The sequence below is a fragment of the Antechinus flavipes genome, chromosome 3 (assembly GCF_016432865.1).
Source record: "Antechinus flavipes isolate AdamAnt ecotype Samford, QLD, Australia chromosome 3, AdamAnt_v2, whole genome shotgun sequence".
NCBI lineage: Eukaryota > Metazoa > Chordata > Mammalia > Dasyuromorphia > Dasyuridae > Antechinus > Antechinus flavipes.
Window position 1 is genome coordinate 122427823 of NC_067400.1, and position 19165 is coordinate 122446987.

Genomic DNA, 19165 nt, shown 5'->3' on the forward strand with positions numbered 1-19165 from the left:
TCTTGGTATGTATGAGATGCTGATCTATGTGTAATGTCCGCCAGATTGTTTTCCAATTAACCCAGCAGCTTTTGTCAGATAGCGAGTACTTGCCTCATTAACTGGGATCTTTGGATTTATCAAAGACTAGGATACCATAGTGATTCACTTCTATATATTGTGTATTTCATCTATTCCAGTGATCAACAGCATTATTTCCTATTGTTTTAATAACTGTCTCTTTGTTGCATACTTTGAAAGCTGAAGCTGCCTTCCTTCACTTTTTTTCCCATTGATTCCTTCAATATTTATGACATTTTGTTACTCCAAAAGAATATTTTTTTTTAGCTCTATAAAATAAGTGTTTGGTAATTTGGTTGGCTAATAAATTAATCTGAGCAGTGGCCATTGGTATTATCTTAGCTTAGCCTATCTATGAAGAATTAATATTTCTCTAGTTATTTAAATCTATATCTTTATTTCTGTGTTATGTATTTTATAATTGTGTTCATATAGTTTCTGTGTGTCGATAGGTTGATCCTCAAGTACTTTATAGTGCTTATAATCATTTTAAGTATAATTTCTCTATTTCTTGTAGCTTTGGCAAAAAGAGATGAAAAAGAGAAAGGAATTAGACTAGGTAATGAGGAAACTAAATTATCACTCTTTGTAGATGATATGATGATATACTTAGAGAACCCCAGAGAATCAACTGAAAAGCTATCAGAAATAATCCACAACTTTAGCAAAGTTGCAGGATATAAAATAAATCCACATAAATCATCAGCATTTTTATACATCACTAACAAAATGCAACAGCAAGAGATACAAAGAGAAATTCCATTTAATATATGTGTTGATAGAATAAAATATTTGGAAATCTATCTGCCAAGGGAAAGTCAGGAACTATATGTGCAAAACAACAAAACACTTTTCACACAAATAAAGTCAGATCTAAACAATTGGAAAAATATCAAGTGCTCTTGGATATGTTGAGAGAATATAATAAAGATGACAATACTACCTAAATTAATCTATTTATTTAGTACTATACCAATCAAACTCGCCAGAAACTATTTTAATGACCTAGAAAAAATAACAACAAAATTCATCTAGAAGAACAAAAGGTAAAGAATTTCAAGGGAACTAATGAAAAAAAAAAAATCAAATGAAGCTGGCCTAGCTATACCAGATCTAAAACTATGTTATAAAGCAGTGGTCACCAAAACCATTTGGTACTGGGTAAGAAATAGAATAGGTTTACAGGATAAAACAGTTAATAACTTTAATAATCTAGTGTTTGACAACAAACCCAAAGACCCCAGCTTTTGGGAGAAGAATTCACTGTTTGACAAAAACTGCTGGAAAAATTGGAAATTAGTATGGCAAAAACTAGGCATTGACCCACACTTAACACCATATACCAAGATAAGGTCAAAATGGGTTTATGATCTAGGCATAAAGAATGACATTATAAATAAATTAGAAGAACATAGGATAGTTTACCTCTTAGACCTGTGGAAGAGGAATTTGTGACCAAAGAAGAACTAGAGCTCATTATTGATCACAAAATAGAAAATTTTAATTATATCAAGTTAAAAAGTTTTTGTACAAACAAAACTAATGCAGACAAGATTAGAAGGGAAGCAATAAGCTGGGAAAACATTTTTACATATAAAGGCCTCATTTCCAAAATATATAAAGAACTTATTCAAATTTATAAGAAATCAAGTCATTTTCCAATTAATAAATGGTCAAAGGATATGAACAGACAATTTTCAAAGGAAGAAATTGAAAGTATCTCCAGTCATTCGATAAGGTGCTCCAAATCACTATTGATCACAGAAATGCAAATTAAGACAACTCTTGAGATACCACTACACACCTGTCAGATTGGCTAGAATGATGGGGAAAGATAATGCGGAATGTTGGAGGAGATGTGGAAAAACAGGGACACTGATGCATTGTTGGTGGAATTGTGAACAAATCCAACCATTCTGGAGAGCAATCTGGAATCATGCCCCAAAAGTTATCAAATTGTTCATATCCTTTGATCCAGCAGTGCTACTACTGGGCTTATAACCCAAAGAGATTTCAAAGAAGGGAAAGGGCCCACATGTGCAAAAATGTTTGCAGCAGTCCTTTTTGTAGTGGCTAGAAACTAGAAACTGAATGAATGTTCACCAATTGGAGAATAGCTGAATAAATTGTGGTAAATGAATGTTATGGAATATTATTATTCTGTAAGAAATGACCAACAGGATGATTTCAGAGAGGCCTAGAGAGACTTATATGAATTGATGCTAAGTGAAATGAGGAAAAGCAGGAAAACCATTATATACGGAAACAAGAAGACTATACAAAGATCAATTCTGATTGATGTGGCTCTCTTCAACAATGAGATGATTCAAAAAAAAAAAAAATCAAATGAAGGTGGCCTAGCTGTACCAGATCTAAAATTATATTATAAAACAGCAGTCACTAAAACCATCTGATATTGGCTAAGAAATAGACTATTTGATCAATGGAATAGATTAGGTTCAAAGGACAAAACAGCCAATAACTTTAATAATCTAGTGTTTGACAAACCCAAAGACCCCAGTTTTGGGGATAAGAACGCATTATTTGACAAAAATTGCTGGGGAAATTGGAAATTAGTATGGCAGAAACTAGGAATTGACCCACACTTAACACCGTACACCAAAATAAGTCAAAATGGGTTCATGACCTAGGCATAAAGAATGAGGTTATAAATAAATTGGAAGAGCATAGGATAGTTTACTTCTCGGACCAATGGAAGAGGAAGGAATTTATGACCAAAGAAGAACTAAAGATCACTGACTACAAAATAGAAAATTTTGATTATATCAAATTGAAAAGTTTTTGTACAAACAAAACTAATGCAGACAAGATTAGAAGGGAAACAATAAACTGGGAAAACATTTTTACAGTCAAAGGTTCTGATAAAGGCCTCATTTCCAAAATATATAGAGAATTGATTCTAATTTATAAGAAATCATTCTCCAATTGATAAATGGTCAAAGGATATGAACAGTCAATTCTCAGATGAAGAAATTGAAACTATTTTTAACCTTATGAAAATATGCTCCAAATCATTATTAATCAGAGAAATGCAAATTGAGACAACTCTGAGATACCACTACACATCTGTCAGATTTGCTAGAATGACAGGGAAAGATAATGAGGAATGCTGGAGGGGATGTGGGGAAACAGGGACACTGATACATTGTTGGTGGAATTGTGAACACATCCAGCCATTCTGGAGAGCAATTTGGAACTCTGCTCAAAAAGTTATCAAACTGTGCATACTCTTTGATCCAGCAGTGTTTCTACTGGGCTATAAGCCCAAAGAGATACTAAAGAAGGGAAAGGGACCTGTATGTGCCAAAATGTTTGTGGCAGCCCTGTTTGTAGTGGCTAGAAGCTGGAAAATGAATGGATGCCCATCAATTGGAGACTGGTTGAGTAAATTGTGATATATGAATGTTATGGAATATTATTGTTCTGTAAGAAATGACCAGCAGGATGAATATAGAGAGGCTTGGAGAGACTTACATGAACTGATGCTAAATGAAATGAGCAGAACCAGGAGATCATTATATGTGGATACTGGGCTCAACAACGATACTGTATGTGGATGTATTCTGATGGAAATGGATTTCTTCGACAAAGAGATCTAACTCAGTTTCAATTGATCAAGGATGGACAGAAGCAGCTACACCCAAAGAAATAACACTGGGAAATGAATGTAAACTGCTTGCATTTTTGTTTTTCTTCCCGGGTTATTTATACCTTCGGAATCCAATTCCCCCTGTGCAACAAGAGAGCTGTTCGGTTCTGCACACATATATTGTATCTAGGATATACTGTAACCTATTTAACATGTATAGGACCGCCTGCCATCTTGGGGAGGGGAAAAATCGGAACAGAAGTGAGTGCAAGGGATAATGTAAAAAATTACCCTGGCATGGGTTCTATCAATAAAAAGTTATAAAAATAAAAATTAAAAAAAAAAGATCATTTATGGCTTGTTCATAAATTTCATATATTGTTCAGAAAAATTTTTTTTCTATTATATAGCCAATCAAGTGTTCTATTTTCTCTTCTGTTACTCTGAGCAATTTATGTTATCTTAAGTATTAATTCATTTCATAAATCTTCAGTTTTATTGGCATATAGTTACACAAAACAGCCCTAATATTTAATTTTCATTGGCTGTGCATTCAAATTTTTCATTTTTTAATACTTGTAATCTGATTTACTTTCTTTAAAGAAATCAAGTTAGCCAATGATTTTTCTATTTTATTGTTGTTTTGTTTTGTATTTCCCCATAAAAACCATTCTTGATTTACTAATTTAATTGGGTATCTTTGTTTTATTTTCAATTTGATGAACTTCTACTTTGATTTTCAGTCTTTCATTTTGGTATGTAATTAGTGATTTTTCTTTTTTCTATTTCCAGCTGTTTGTTTTTAATTTGTATGCCCAATTTGTTGATCTGCTTTTTCTCTACTTTAATAATGTAAGGATTTAACAGACATAAATATTGTTTTGGCTATATTCCACATATTTTGATATCTTGCTTCATTGCTGACATTCATTTATTGACATTATTTTGTTTCTATGATTTATTCTTTGATTCACTCATTCATGAGGATTACATTACTTTCTAATTAATTTTTTGTCTATGCTTCCAAGGCCCTTTATTGAGTGTAATCCTAAACTCCTCATTATCTATAACCTCTATATTCAATTTCTTGCCAAGTCCTATCAAATTCACCTTTGCAACAGCAAGTCTTTTCCCAACTCCACTCCATTCCATTCTCCAAACAGGTCTGATCATCTCGCCCCTCTGACATCTCAACCCTATGCTATACACATTCAATAAATGCCAGTAGCTATCACTTGCAGAATCAAATATAAAAATCTCTATTTAATATTTAAAGTCTTTCACTACTCAGCCCCCTCTTATCATTCCAATCTTCTTACATCTGACCTCCACGATGTTCTGGTAACAAGATATTTCTTATCTTTTGCCTCTGGGAATTTTCTCCTCCTATCCCCCATGCCTGGAATGCGCTTTCTCCTTATTTTCACCTACTAGTTTTCCTGTCTCCCTTTAAGTCTCAACTAATAAACTTATATAACAAACTTTTCTCAACCTATGTTAATTCTAGTGCCTTCCTTCTTTTAATTATTTTCTACTTATTATATATATATATAGACACAGAGAGACAGAGACAGAGACTAAGAGAGACAGAGAGATACACACATATACATACATACATACATACAAAAATGCATACCTTGGGTATAGACAGTGTTTTATGTATTTGTTTGTTGGTCAGTCTTCCCCACCAGATTCTGAGGCCCTTAAGGGCAGGAATTATCTTTTGTCCCTTTTTGTATTTCCAGTACTAAGCACAATGCCTGACACTAAGTTGACACTTAATAAATGTTTATTGAAGGTCTCATTTCTCAAATATAGAGGGAACTGAGTCAAATTTATAAAAAAAAAAAAAAAAAAAGAGCCATGCCCCAATTGAAAAATGATCAAATTTATGATCTGTGCCCAAAAAGCTATAAATTCATGCATATCCTTTGTCCCAACAATACCACTTCTAGACATGAATACCAAGAGAGTTAAAAAAATAAATAAAAATGACCTATATGTACAAAAAATATTTATAGCAGCTCTAGTCTCAGGACAAAAACTGGAAATTGAAGGATACCTATCAATAGGGAAATGGCTCAATGGCTCAATAAAGTATGGTATATGTTTGTGATGGAATATCATTGTTCTATGGGAAATGATGAGCAGGATGCTCTCAGGGGAAAAAAAAAGTGGAAAATCCTCCATGAACTCAAAGAGAAATGCACTGTACACAAAGTAATAGCAATGTTGTGGGATGACCAGATGTAAATGACTTTGCTATTCTCAATAGCACAATGGTCTACGATTACTATGAAGGATTTATGATGAAAAATCATGCCAGATAAGGAACTGATTGTGTGTGAATACAGACTGCATTCTCTCATTCGTTTGCTCTTTCTCTCTTTCTCCTTTTTTTTCTATTTTTCTTGAGGGGTTTTTTTTTTTTTTATTAAGGTAGAAGATTTATGTTTTCTTTCCCAACATAATTTTTGTGAAAATGTTTTGCATTAACTTTACATATGGCTTCTTATTTGGGGGTGGGGATAAGGGAGAGAGCCTAGAACTCAATTGTTCTAAAATCAAAAGTAAAAAAAATTTTAAATATAACTGGGGAAAATATTAAATAAATAAATCAAATGCCAATGTAAAAAATATATATATAAATGTTTATTGATTGATTACCCAGAATATAACACAGATATGTACTTCTGGAACAGTGTTAAGTCCAGAATTAAAGAGAAGAATAAGCTGGATTTCCTTCAGGAAATACAAAACTCTTTTAAGATTTCAAACAACTCGCAGAAACAAAAGCTCATCTTTGTAATACCAATATTCTATAGGTACTGTAACGACCGCACTGAACTGATCAAATATCTGAGTCATCTTAGTAATGTATATTAGTTTATCAGGACTTTATATAAAATACTGCTGAACTTTCATTCAAAGAATCAGATTTGGCAGAACAGTAGCAGAGTAATACTCTATCAAGAACATCTAAATCTGAAGTGAAAATAATATGGATAACCAAAAAGAGAGAAATCATTAGTGACAATGCTACATAAGATTATCATAGACCATTCAGACAGATGGAAAAAATTACAGGAGAACTTCCTGATTTACATGATAAAACTGGCACAGAAGCAAGATAGAGTGAGAATGGGCAACTTCTACTACCTAGACATGTGCTATCTCATTTGTGAAATATCTTAATGGTAATCACACCTTTCAGAAGTAATTATTTCTCCTAATTCTGATCAAAAAGGAATAAATGGTTGGTTGATGAAGGGGAAACCATAGAAAATTAGGGGAGAAATTCACATGTTGTCTTCAAAGTTTTAGCCAAGGAACAGTAGACCTGGTTAAACAAGTTCTTGAAATTAGAGAAAAACAAACAAACAAAACAAAACTTGATATCAGCTAATATGGAGTCACAGTGCTGCTAGACCAAACCCCATAAGAGGGAAATAGTTTTATCTAAATCTTCCATGCCTACTTACAACTAACATAGTATTTTAGACATGGTAGTAGACTCTTAATTAATACTTAATAAATAAATGTTTCATGGTTTACAAATCACTTTATATAATAATGCTGAGTAAGCTTTTATATAGTGAATAAAAGTTTGTATTTTATAAATGTTATGGCAATCCTTGGAGCTGTTATTACACTCTATTTTACAGATAAGGCTGAGGGAGGTTAAGTGACTTGCCCAGGGTCACAAAGGGTAAGCATCCTGTACTCAAGTCTTCCTAATTCCACATTCAGCTCTGTAATCACTACATCATGCATACATCATTTAGCCTTACAAATGTCCAGGTCACATAGTACTATTTCCCTCATTTTACAGAGAAGAAACTGAGGTTCAGAGAGATCAGGTAATACCAACAGATTTGCAGTAACAGGACTGAAGGAACCTAAAGATCATTTAGTTCAACACCCTTATTTTACTGATAGATGAAATCACTTTTACAAAGACACAAAGGGAACAGAGCTGGGGCTGGAATCCAAGTCTTCAAACACCAAATCCAGTAGTTTTATCACTACATCTTTTACTCTGAGCAAGTAATTTCCACTTCTCCTGATCTGCCATGAAGGAATTTCATCTAGATCAGGAGTTATTAACTTGCATATTGCTTATTATGTGCCAGGTACTATGCAAGTAATCCTCATAACAACCCTTCCAGGTAGGTACTATTATTATTCCCATTTTACAGATGAGGAAACTGAAGCAAGCAGTTTGTTAAATTTCTGAGGCCAGATTTGATGTCTGATCTTCCTGACTCAAGGCTCAGGGATAACAGATAATAGGTTATAGATCCATTAGATTGATTAGTGCCCAATTTGTTTATCAATATAACTGGCTTTGATTGTAATCTTCTCTATTTTATTTTACACATTTAAAACATTACTCTGAGAAGAATTCATAGATTTCTCCAATACTGCCTGAGGGGTCCATCTGTCTCACACACACCCCCCTACACACACACACACACACACACACACACACACAATATTCCTGGTCCAGATGATCTGTAAGGTCCCTATTAGTTAACATGATGATTTAAAAAAAAAAAAAAAAAAAAAAGCCTGGCATTTATATTGTGTTTTAAGGTTTGAGAAGCATTTTAACTCATCTAATCTTCACAAATCTATGAGATAAGTGCTAAAATTATTATTAGCTCCCATTTCACAGATCAGGCAATTGAAGTTAAGAGACTAAGTGGTTTGTCCATCTAGGATCACAAAGCTCTGACAAAACTGTCAGAGGCAGGATTCCAAGGTATTATGGCTCAAATCCAGAGTTCCATCCACCGTACATTTAAATGAATCAAGAGCAACAGGTAGATGATGAAACTCTAACTTCCAGGAAAACTGACTTATTTGCTACACCCTCTATACACCATTGAGGGTAGCTAAGGGAGAGTAGTGAATAAGAGTATGTGGGCCCGGAGTTAGGAAGATTCATCCTCCTGAGTTCAAATCTAGCCGTAAGTACTTATTGTGTGTCCCTAGTAAGTCACTTTATCTGTATGTCTCAATTTTCTCATTTATAAAGTGAACTGGTGAAGATAATGGCAATTCACTCCAGTAGTTTTGCCAAGAAAATTCCCAATGGAGTGACAGAGAATTAGACACAACTGAAATGACTGAACAACAACATACATAACAAACATTATGTTCTCCCTTACTTAGTTCCAACAGACCTGAAGTATTCTCCCTTATCTTCAGTGCTCCAATGCTTAATTAATCCATAAGCCAAGAGTAAATAAATAATGCTATCAGAGCTTGAAAACAAAAATTATATAATATTGATAATTTTAATATCTGGATTATATTTATGAAAATTTACATTACATGTGTCTCTCAGAACAGTTTCTTTATTTTTGTAGATGAAGATGATTGAAAAGGATGCCAATTATGATGAAAGAGCAAACATTTTACTAGGTGTTGGGGAGTGATAAAAAAAATTAAGATAAGACACATGGTACTTATCAGTTAATGAGACATGATAAATGTGCAGCTGACTATAATCATAGAATCAAGTTATAAAGATCCAGAGCCAAAAGGCACTTTAGAGGCCTAGTCTAACTACTTCATTTTATAGTTAAGTAAATAGAGGGAGGTTAAATAATTTTCCTAAGAACAAGTTATATGTTAAAAGAAAAATTCAAACTGAGGTTCTCAAATTCCAGAGCCAACACTCTTTCCACTGTGCCATTTATTTCCATTCTTTGATATTAGAACCTATGCTAATGTTCTTAGTATTGTAGTTTTAGAGCCAGAAGAGACTTTGGAGAACATTTTAATCCCTTCCTCTTCCTCCTCATCTTTTTCTTCTTCTTCTTCTTCTTCTTTTTTTTTTTTTTGGTAAGGCAATTGTATTTAAGTGACATGCCCAGGATCACACAGTTATTAAGTATCTAAGGTCATATTTGAACTCAGGTCCTCTTGACTCCAGAGTCTGTGTTTAGAGCTATTCCTCCCCATTTTTTACATATAAAGAAACTGGGAAGGAGCACTGTTTGGTTTGGCAAAAGACTTTGATTCAAACCTTACTTCTAAACTAAATTTGTCACCTTATAAAAGTGAGAGTGTTGGCCTCTGAAGAAATTTTCTGCTGTAAATATGATTCAGTGCTCTTCAGAGAAATAAATGGATGTCTAAGATAACAAAAATAGTTAATGATAGAGCTAGAACTTGAATCTTTGACTCCACATCCAGTGTTTTTTTCCTCACGATGCTATTCTTTCTCTCAAAGTTATATGGGGCCAAATAACAATGATTAAATTTAACTGAATAATTATCAATTTATGAACAAAGTAGATTTAAATTATGTGATTTACATTTAAGTTGTACTCAGGCATTTAAAAAAATCTATCTTTAGAGAAGATTAAATTAGAAAAATAATGGCTCATTAAGGGTAATATATCAATTGTCAAAGCACAGAAAATCGGCTTGACAATGCATTGAAAACTTTTTTTAAAACCAAGTTAAAAGAAAAAAATGCAAAATAGCCTGTTATACATCAGAAATGATTACTAATACAGGATGACAAATCCTACCTTGTTCCTGAAATAAGTTAAGAAAGTTATTATCATAAAAAAGTACAATAGATATTTCTGCTTCCAGGGCAGTCTGATTATCTAAGTTATTAAGTACACTCACATATGGAAGAAAATAAAAGAGTAAAATCAAAAGGACATTAGATTTGGAGTCAGAGAGCATGAGATCACATTCTGGCTCTACTACTTACTACCTCAGTTTCCTAATTTGAAAATGAGAGGGTAAGATTAGATATTTTCCAAGAAGCCATCTAGTTTTTAGGATTCCAGATGCAATCAGAATAATCATTATTTGTTGACTGCATGTATTCCTGTCATCTTTATCAAATAAATAAAGCCTTTTCCTCTCCCACACAAGTATTACTAACCTAATAACCTTATAGCAAACAAAAGTTCCCATTTCTTTCTGTCCCAGTATCTTTATTACAGTCATTCACCTTGTATTTGAAGGTATGAGATACACTGTATTTGAACTGGGGTATGGGGATATAGTCAACAACACTGTTCTGCTGTTGACTAACAGAAAAGCTAGGGACAGTGATGACTAAAAGTTATTTTGACTAATATTTTTGCATTTTCTCCACACAAAATGGTATTCATGTGTGCCAAAATCAAGTCTGCATTATTCAATTTCATGATTTTCATTCACTCAACATTTATTTGGTGCATATTTATATGCAAAGCATTTGAATCTTTTCAAGTTACTAGCAACATATACAACTAAACTAGATTCCTTTGAACTAAACTTGATTTCAAAACAAGAACATTTTAAAACCACTGCAGGTATGATAAACCAAAAAGTTAAAATCAGACTTAAATATACAAATAACAATAATGATCAATGCTTTGCAAATGAGCGTATTTTTATGTAGCCTATTCTGAAGTAACTTATTTCATCTGCAGCCTATAGATTTTTAAAAATTTCACGTTGTTGTTTTTACCATTTCTTTCCCTATCCTGCATTATGACAATGTATCCTACTGCCTGCAGTGGTAATGGCTCTGGGTTCTTCTCTTCTAAAAAAAATAACCTTTTCTCTTTAAAGACTGGAAATAAATCACACTACAAAGAGGTCTAGTATTCTCTGTGTGCCATTATTTACATCTGCACATTTATTTACTTGTTTCCACAAGAACATCTAAAAGCAGATATTTGAATATCTGAATACAAGAGAGACCAACGTACCTGGTACCAAATCATTTTCCCCACTATTATTTTTCTCTACTGAACTATACCACTCTAGAGTCTTCTACAGGTCTGATCTACTCTTGGTTCCCTGGACACTTTATATTAGTTCTCTCAAGTAGTATCTTACTTCTGTTGTTTATGTCCCATAAGTAAAGATCTTTCTCTGACACTCTTGCAAGTCTATTTCTATCAGGCAGAATGACAAATAGGTATACAATTGATGAATATGACAAATAGCTGAAATAAGGCCTTAATTTAAAGTAGATATCTTATAAAATTTTAAAATTCCTTAATCTCTAGGACTAGAAATATAAAAATAATCACTAAAAGTGATATAAATCCAGGCTTTCCTAAAGTACTAGAGTAATTTGATTCTATTTTATTAATAAAAGATTTAAAAATATGTCATTATGTTTATAGCATCGCCATGCTCAAGATAACAGTAAAGTATCAATAAATTAAATACTTACACATTAACTGATAAAATTTATAATTTCTAACATTCTAAAATTATCTGAAAAGTTTGTTAAAAATAATAGTATTTTAAAAAAGAAACTGGTGTTTTAACCATCCTGAGTATAAAGTACTTGAAAAGCCAACATATAAAAATTTATCAAATTTTAGGAAGTGATATAGCATGATTTAACTTTGGTTTAAGATTTTCCTTAAACATATCATTCAGCATCTGAGATCATTCCTTTATTACTTTTATCTAAATAGTTACAAAAAAGTGACCACAAATTAAAGGCAAGTGGATCTTTACTTATGCTTACTTTGAATTAAAATTGTTATTGTAATTATAGCATTATACAAATTTAATTTTTTTTAAATTTTAAGCTTAAGCCTGAAGTACCAGTTTGATGCTGTTATTATCATGTCCCTGATTTTTCCTTAGTAAATGTTTATAAACAGAACAAATGGTCAAAAGACATGAGCACAATGCAAGAATGTAAGATCTTACTGATTTCAATCTGAAAATATGTAGTCATTATATTCTGAACAATCAAGTAAATGAGGATTTGATATAATCATCTGCCTGAAGCTAAATAAATATCTGTATAAAATAAGGTCTTTTAAATGTTTCGAAATGATGTAAGACATCATTTTGATACAACTGTTTATAAGGATCTAAGGATTCTACTAATTACTGAAACTAAATCAGCAACATCTTCAATTTGGTTTGAAGAAGAGAATTTTAAGTACTTAAGTATAATTGGAGAAAATTTTAAAAAACAAAAACAAAAAAAGAAAAAAATATTTTTCACTGAATCTCAGAACTGGAAGGAATTCTGAGATCAAGAAGCTCAACCTCAATATGAATCCCTTCTATAGCATACCTAGGAAATCCAATATCTCATCTTTGATCTAAAGTTATCCTCATGCCTCACTGTAAAATTAAGGTGACTGATCTTACTGAAAAGGCTATGCCACCAGAACTCAAAAGTTTCTTCAACTTTCCTCAAGCATTAAGGAGAGGAAAAAATAGGGGAGATAATGGACCACATCTGCTGGAAAATATCAGCTAAGTCTAGAAAAGTTCATTAACAAACTGGCTGCCAGATAATTTCTTTTAAAGCTACAGTGCTTTCTGAAACTGTTTCATCTACTTCAATACAGACCAGCTATAGCTGGAAAAGTTCCTTAACAGATCAGCCACCAGATGACTAATTTTTTTAGTTAAAGTACTTCATAAAAATGCCTCATGGTGATCTGTTGATTTAAACCAATTCTATCTATATCTTTGAATTACCTATCAAATATGTTAAATGGATTGTCTTAACTTTTAGGTTTCTATTATTTAAAAAAACACATAGCCCAGTCACAAATCATTAAAGAATTCTGAGCCAACATTCATGAAGTTTAGGCTATGTGACAAAGGTTTTCAAAGGTGCATGATACCAGCAATATTGTAAATTATTCCCACTATCTTAGTCAGACACTGGTGGTGTGACCCTAGGCAAATCACTTAATCTCTGTCTCAGAGATTTCTTTGTTTTTAATATTTGCACAAAAATTGGTCCTGCCCTGTTGCTTTGCATAGCATAGGTTTCCACTCATACAAAAGGCTATGATATGCCAAAACCATATTCCCCAGATCTCTAATACCATAAAAAACAAAAACAAAAAGGTTGACATAATATTAAGAAAAATCAGTCAAATTAAATACAGAAACCACAATGAATTTTTCCTTTCAATTTAGCTCCATTCTTTTTATTTTGATGCAGAAATGTGCATATACTAAATATATAAAATGGACCACTTATTTATGGCATTTAATTTAGAAAAAAAAATCTTGTACTGTAACCTTTACCTAAGTATAGGCTTACCTCAAGATACCCTGTAAAGTGAAAAGGTCAACTCCGAGTTACTGTTTTCAATCCTAAATCAATGAAACAAACTGTCACTACCTTTCAAGGTAAGTGGCAGAACTAAGAGAAGAGAAACAATGGCAGACTCCTCACCAAAGGAAGGCCTTACTTTAAAAAAGAAAAAGAAAAGAAGAAAATGAAAGTAACAACCCTGAAGACAACAAGGAAGCTTCAAAACATAGAATCTGGAAAAGGAGCAGAGAAAGATTTAGAAGGTAGCAATTATTGGAAGAATCCCCACCAGCCACTCTCTATTTCAATTGTCACATTTTTTGGCACTTGTATCCAGTTTTCATTTTTTTCTGAAAGTTGTCCTCCACTTTATCTGCCTAGTAATACCATAGAGAAGAGCCCATTAAAAAGATGGGAAAGGTGGCAGCAGCAGCTGCTGCTGCTGTCAAAACACAAGGACAGCTGGAACAAAACACTTCTGATCCAGCAAGAACCAAGACCTAAGTAAGATCAACATTCATCTCTAAAACCTTTTAAGGTGTCACATATTTAGATCACTTTCTGTCCTCATCTTTCTGTTTCTAAATCTCAAAATGCTACCTTCTATTCTTTTCGATATTTTTTATGCTCCAATCTTGGTACCAGCTCTAGCTTAAAATATCACATTATTCCAATCCTGCCCTCTACTGTGCTGCAGAATGGCACAAGGGGAAAAAAGGATGGTTGGTCAAATTCGTTCAATGAAAATGACAGTAAAAAAGGTGGAGAAAGGAAAAGACTAGGCTCTGCTTGCAATAACAAAACCTGCTACATCAGAATGCCTCTCCCACCCCCACCCCTTCCTCCAACTTGTCAATTCTAGACTTCGTGCCTTACCTCTGCATAAACATTACCAGCCCGTTCCCGATCTCCCCCTCCCGCTTTGACGGAAGACTAATACTAGCTTTTTTTTTTTTCCCCCTAAAGGAGGCATGAGTATGTGACACGTGCACCCAGCCCGCAACGTTGGCTCCATTGAGGATCCAATTTCTCTTCTTCCCCTCTCTCATTCCCCCACTCATTTTTGAGGAAGAAGGAAATGATGCCCCTGCATTCTCCTCCTTCCCCACCCCACCCCCAGATGCCCGCCACCTCCAGTACGAAACGGTCTAACGGTGCACCACGCAGTATCTCTAGGAGTCAAGTTTAACTGGGAGGGAGAAAGCTCCCTACAAGAAAACGCTATTTTCAGGTGGGGGGAGGGGGAAACACGCTCGCGCACACACGCACATCTACACTCATGCATACACACGCACACACACATGCATATATATATATATATATACACTTACATATACACTCATGCAGACAAACGCAACACACTCATCCACAGACACGCACACTCGGCAAATTGGCGCAGGGAGGTGGCCCCGTACCTGCAGCCCGGGTGCCCCGCGCCGCTGCCTCCCTGGTCACGGTCGCTGAGCGCTGCAGTATAGATCCTCCGGTAGCGGTCGGCCAGGGCCCGGCCCGACAGTAGCAGCTGATAGTGGCTCCGTGAGTCGGAAAGGGTGAGCCCGAGCCCTAATGCTGCGGCGGCCGCAGCGGCAGCTGCCGCTGCGGCCGCGGAACCCTCGGGGCCCGACATCAGCAGCGCCCCCGGAGCCGGGCAGGACACCGGGAAGAAGCCTCCTTCCACGCCGAGACCCGAGGAAGCGGCGGCGGCGGCGGCGGCGGCTGAGGAGGCGGTCGCTGCACACATCATCCTCCTCCTTCTCCGCCTTCTCCTCCTCCTCCCCGCCTCAGCCGCCGCCGCCGCCGCCTCCTCCCCGCCTCTGCGGCCGAGGCCCGCCGGGGCCCGGCGGCCCCTGCACACACGCGCACACGCACACGCAGTCCTTGCCCAACGACGGCCGCCGCGGCGGCTCTGGCGGGGGCGCTGACCGCGGCCTCTTTACTCCCTGCCAGAGGGAGACAGAGACAACGACGACGACCTTCTCCTCCTCCTTCTCCTTCTCCTCCTCCCCCCCGCGCCTCCGTCGCCGCTACCGGAGCCGCTCATCTAACCCCGCCGCTCCGGGGAGTGAGAGGAGGAGCACCGCCGCTCTGCCTGCTGCTGCTACAACCGCTGCCACCCCGGCCGTGGCTGGGAGCAACTGCTGCTGCCGCTTGCTACTGCTGCTACTGCCGCTTGCTGCTGCTACTGCTGCTGCGGCCGCCACCACCACCGCTGCTGCTACTACTGCTGTTGCTGCTGCTGCTGCCACTGCCACAACCACAGCCACTGCCCGCATCGGGAAGCAGCTCCATCCAGGAGCATGCGCAAGACCCTCGCACATGCTCAGTAGCACTAACGCGTCTCCACTCCCTTCCCCTCTGTGGGGAGCATGGAGCTCGGTGACTACGAAAGGAATCCATTTCTCCGGGTTTTAGAAGCAGCTCGTGAACGGGAATATAGAAAGTGCCGGCGAACCACGGAAGGGTTAGCTGTCAATGTTAGAATGGGGGAAAGAGGTGGAGGAGACAAACACTGGGAGGAAGCAAAAGAGAAGGAAGCATCTCCCCAGCTACATGAACACTTTTGTCCTGTGCAAATGATAGAAGCTTAGTAAATGTGTGCCGCACTTAATCGAATGACTATCAACGTTATTAATTCCAATTAGATACAAAGACTCGTTCTTTACTGAAAGCCATCTGAAAGCCTGTATGAGCTTCAGATATTGTTAAAGATGGAAAAAAAAATAATCTCATCGATTTCTGTCCTTTTACAGGAGAGACCATTGGGGCTCTGAGAAGTGAATAGGACCTGCGCAACTCAAAGTTAAGAATGAGTTGGGGGACAAAGTAGGATCAACTGCAGCTCAGGTCTCTTGATTACTAGTCCCGTCCTTTTTTTCCCGCTGTCTCAGGTCAGGTCTTGTCTTCAGAAAGCTTTGGAATTTATTCGTTTTATTCTCTGAATGGACACACACACACACATGAAGTCACGCACAGAGGAGGAGAGAGTGGAGTTTTTTGCGAGGAGGGTCCATATTCATCTTCCTCACTTTCAAAGCTCTCTACAAACTGCCTTCATGCCCCTTACTCAGATTCTCCAATTCAATCAAGCTATATGCTTGGCACCTCCTGTGCAAAACCTACTAGATAAATATTTTTTCTCACTGCAAATATTCTCCCCCTCATAATGAATCCCTCCTTTCCTTCAACCTACTTTTCATTTCAATCAATTCTTTTAAATTTGTATTTAAATGCCTCCCCCTTACCCAATGTGTTCACACTGCAGAAATTAGCATATGAGTATTTATGGATTTGGAAATGTTCTTTAGTATTTTCTCTAATTTGGATGTTGTTGGATTCTTTCAGAAAAAGGGGACCTAGCTAAAATCTCAGCTATACCTTTAACTACCTACCTATCTATCTATGTGATTTGGGGCATTACTACTTACCTGACCCTCAGTTTCATCATCCTTAAAATGTGAGAGAAATGATCTCTGGGCTTCTTCCCAGCTCTAAATCCTACAACTATGTCTTTTATCTTTTACATATTTGATGTCTCACTCATTTGATGCCCTACAGTAGAGATATCATTCATATTGATGACTGATCCTTTCTCTATTATCAAGAATATAGCCTCTTTCACCCACAGTCTTAGCTTTGGAAATATAGCTAAAAAAGAATAAGGGTAAACAACAATTCCTACAGGACACTATATTTATTTCCATATATTGAATAAAAGGCAGCTAGATGGTGAAGTGAATAGAGATTTTAGCCTGGAGTCAGGAAAACCTGAGTTTAAATTTGATCTTATATACTTACTAAGCAGACCTCTGGCATGTTGGGAAAGAAAACACCATTAACAATGCAACAGATCTTGGTAACCCCCATACAAAAACAGTGGGTATGTTCATAAATAAATTATAGAAGGTTATTTTATGGTATACAATAACTGATAAGATAAAAATAAATTTTAGGGGTCTTTCTGAAACATAATGCTGTAAGTTTTATGAAGAATAAGAAGACATGTATGAGTCATCTTGACTTCATAAATTCAACAAACATTTATTGCTTACTATATGCAAAATATTATGTTTTGTGCTGGAAGAGATATACAAAATAAGACACACCTTTCCTAAATGGGGCTTTATTAATCCTCATATTATTGAGACACTTTGTTTTTGTCATTTGTGTGCTTGCCAGTTAAAGATGAGATTTCTTTTTAATAAATTTTCAGCCTCTTTTGTTATTTCAAATGAAATGTATGTACATGTATATGTGAGAAGTAGAGAGATTTAAGCATTAGCGTGATGGGAAGGAGATGAACAAATTCATATATTCTGAGATTTAAATGCTCAACTCAACACTGGAATAAGGACTCATGTCCATTAATGTAGACCTAAATCCTGAAGATGGAAGCTAAATTTTGGTGGGAACTACAAGATATAATTCTTACAGAGCTCAGGAATCATGTTTGCTAATTCAATACCAACACCTACAAGATAAAACACAATGTGCTAGATGCTATTTGTTGCTCAACACAGTAGACTAGTTGTATTATTTTAGTTATGTCCAGTGATCCCATTTAGGGTTTTCTAAGCACAGATGTTGGAGTGATTTGCTGTTTCCTTCTTTAGCTCATTTTATAGATGAGGAATGTGGGCAAGCTGTGTTACTTGACTTGCCCAGGATTACACAGCTAGTATGTGAGGACAGATTTGAATTCAGGAATATTAATCTTCTTGATCTTAGGCCCAGATCCACTTCATTATTTAGCTGCTCTTGCTGGGTCTAAAGATGAAAAACAATACAGCATCTGCTCTTACATTAGAAGGTCCATTTGAAGGATAAGATATTAATACAGATAACAGTATATATTGCAAGTAACATAGGTAACAGTATATTGCAAGTTTAAAATGGTTAAAACATAGGAGAGTACAAAAAGGTTTCTCTTCAGGAAAGATAAGGAGTCACTTTTTAACTGGACTAAGGTAAAAAGGTGAAACTTTCATTGGTCCTTGAATGAGAAGAAATTAAATGTGCATAGACTGGGGTAGTGAGAGTTTGTTCCAAGAGAGTGTGGGACAAAGATAATAATCTTTGATTATTAGACAAGCTTTCTGACTAGTCTGCTGGATTTATTTTGTCCTTTGCTATGTTCTTCCAATAATACAGGTGAGAATAACTAAAATTTGAACCTTGTGTGGTGACAATAAGACAGGAAAAGAGAAGACAAGAGAGAAGGGCGTTTTGAGAGACAGAGATAGAACGCACTTGACTGCATATGGGAGAGATGAGAGATGAGAGAAAAATGAGAATTACTCTAATAAATTAATCAATGAATATTAAGTGTCCACCATATACTGTACTACCAATGAAACTGCATAACTCTGAAGCCAAGGGAATGGATGAGATTGTCTATGAACTCAGGAGAGTGACATGCACATATTAGCAAACATCCCATT

General features: G+C 35.9%; 1 protein-coding gene across 1 annotated transcript in view; it reads right to left on the reverse strand.

Moving 5' to 3' along the window:
* The window catches only part of MYCBP2 (MYC binding protein 2), a 318733-nt gene extending 303181 nt beyond the window's left edge, over positions 1 to 15552 (reverse strand). The window contains exon 1 of the mRNA XM_051983950.1: positions 15143 to 15552. Within this exon, the coding sequence (XP_051839910.1) occupies positions 15143 to 15471 (329 nt within the window). The 5' untranslated portion in view covers positions 15472 to 15552. The remainder of the gene's footprint in view (positions 1 to 15142) is intronic.
* Positions 15553 to 19165: the final 3613 nt, after the last annotated feature.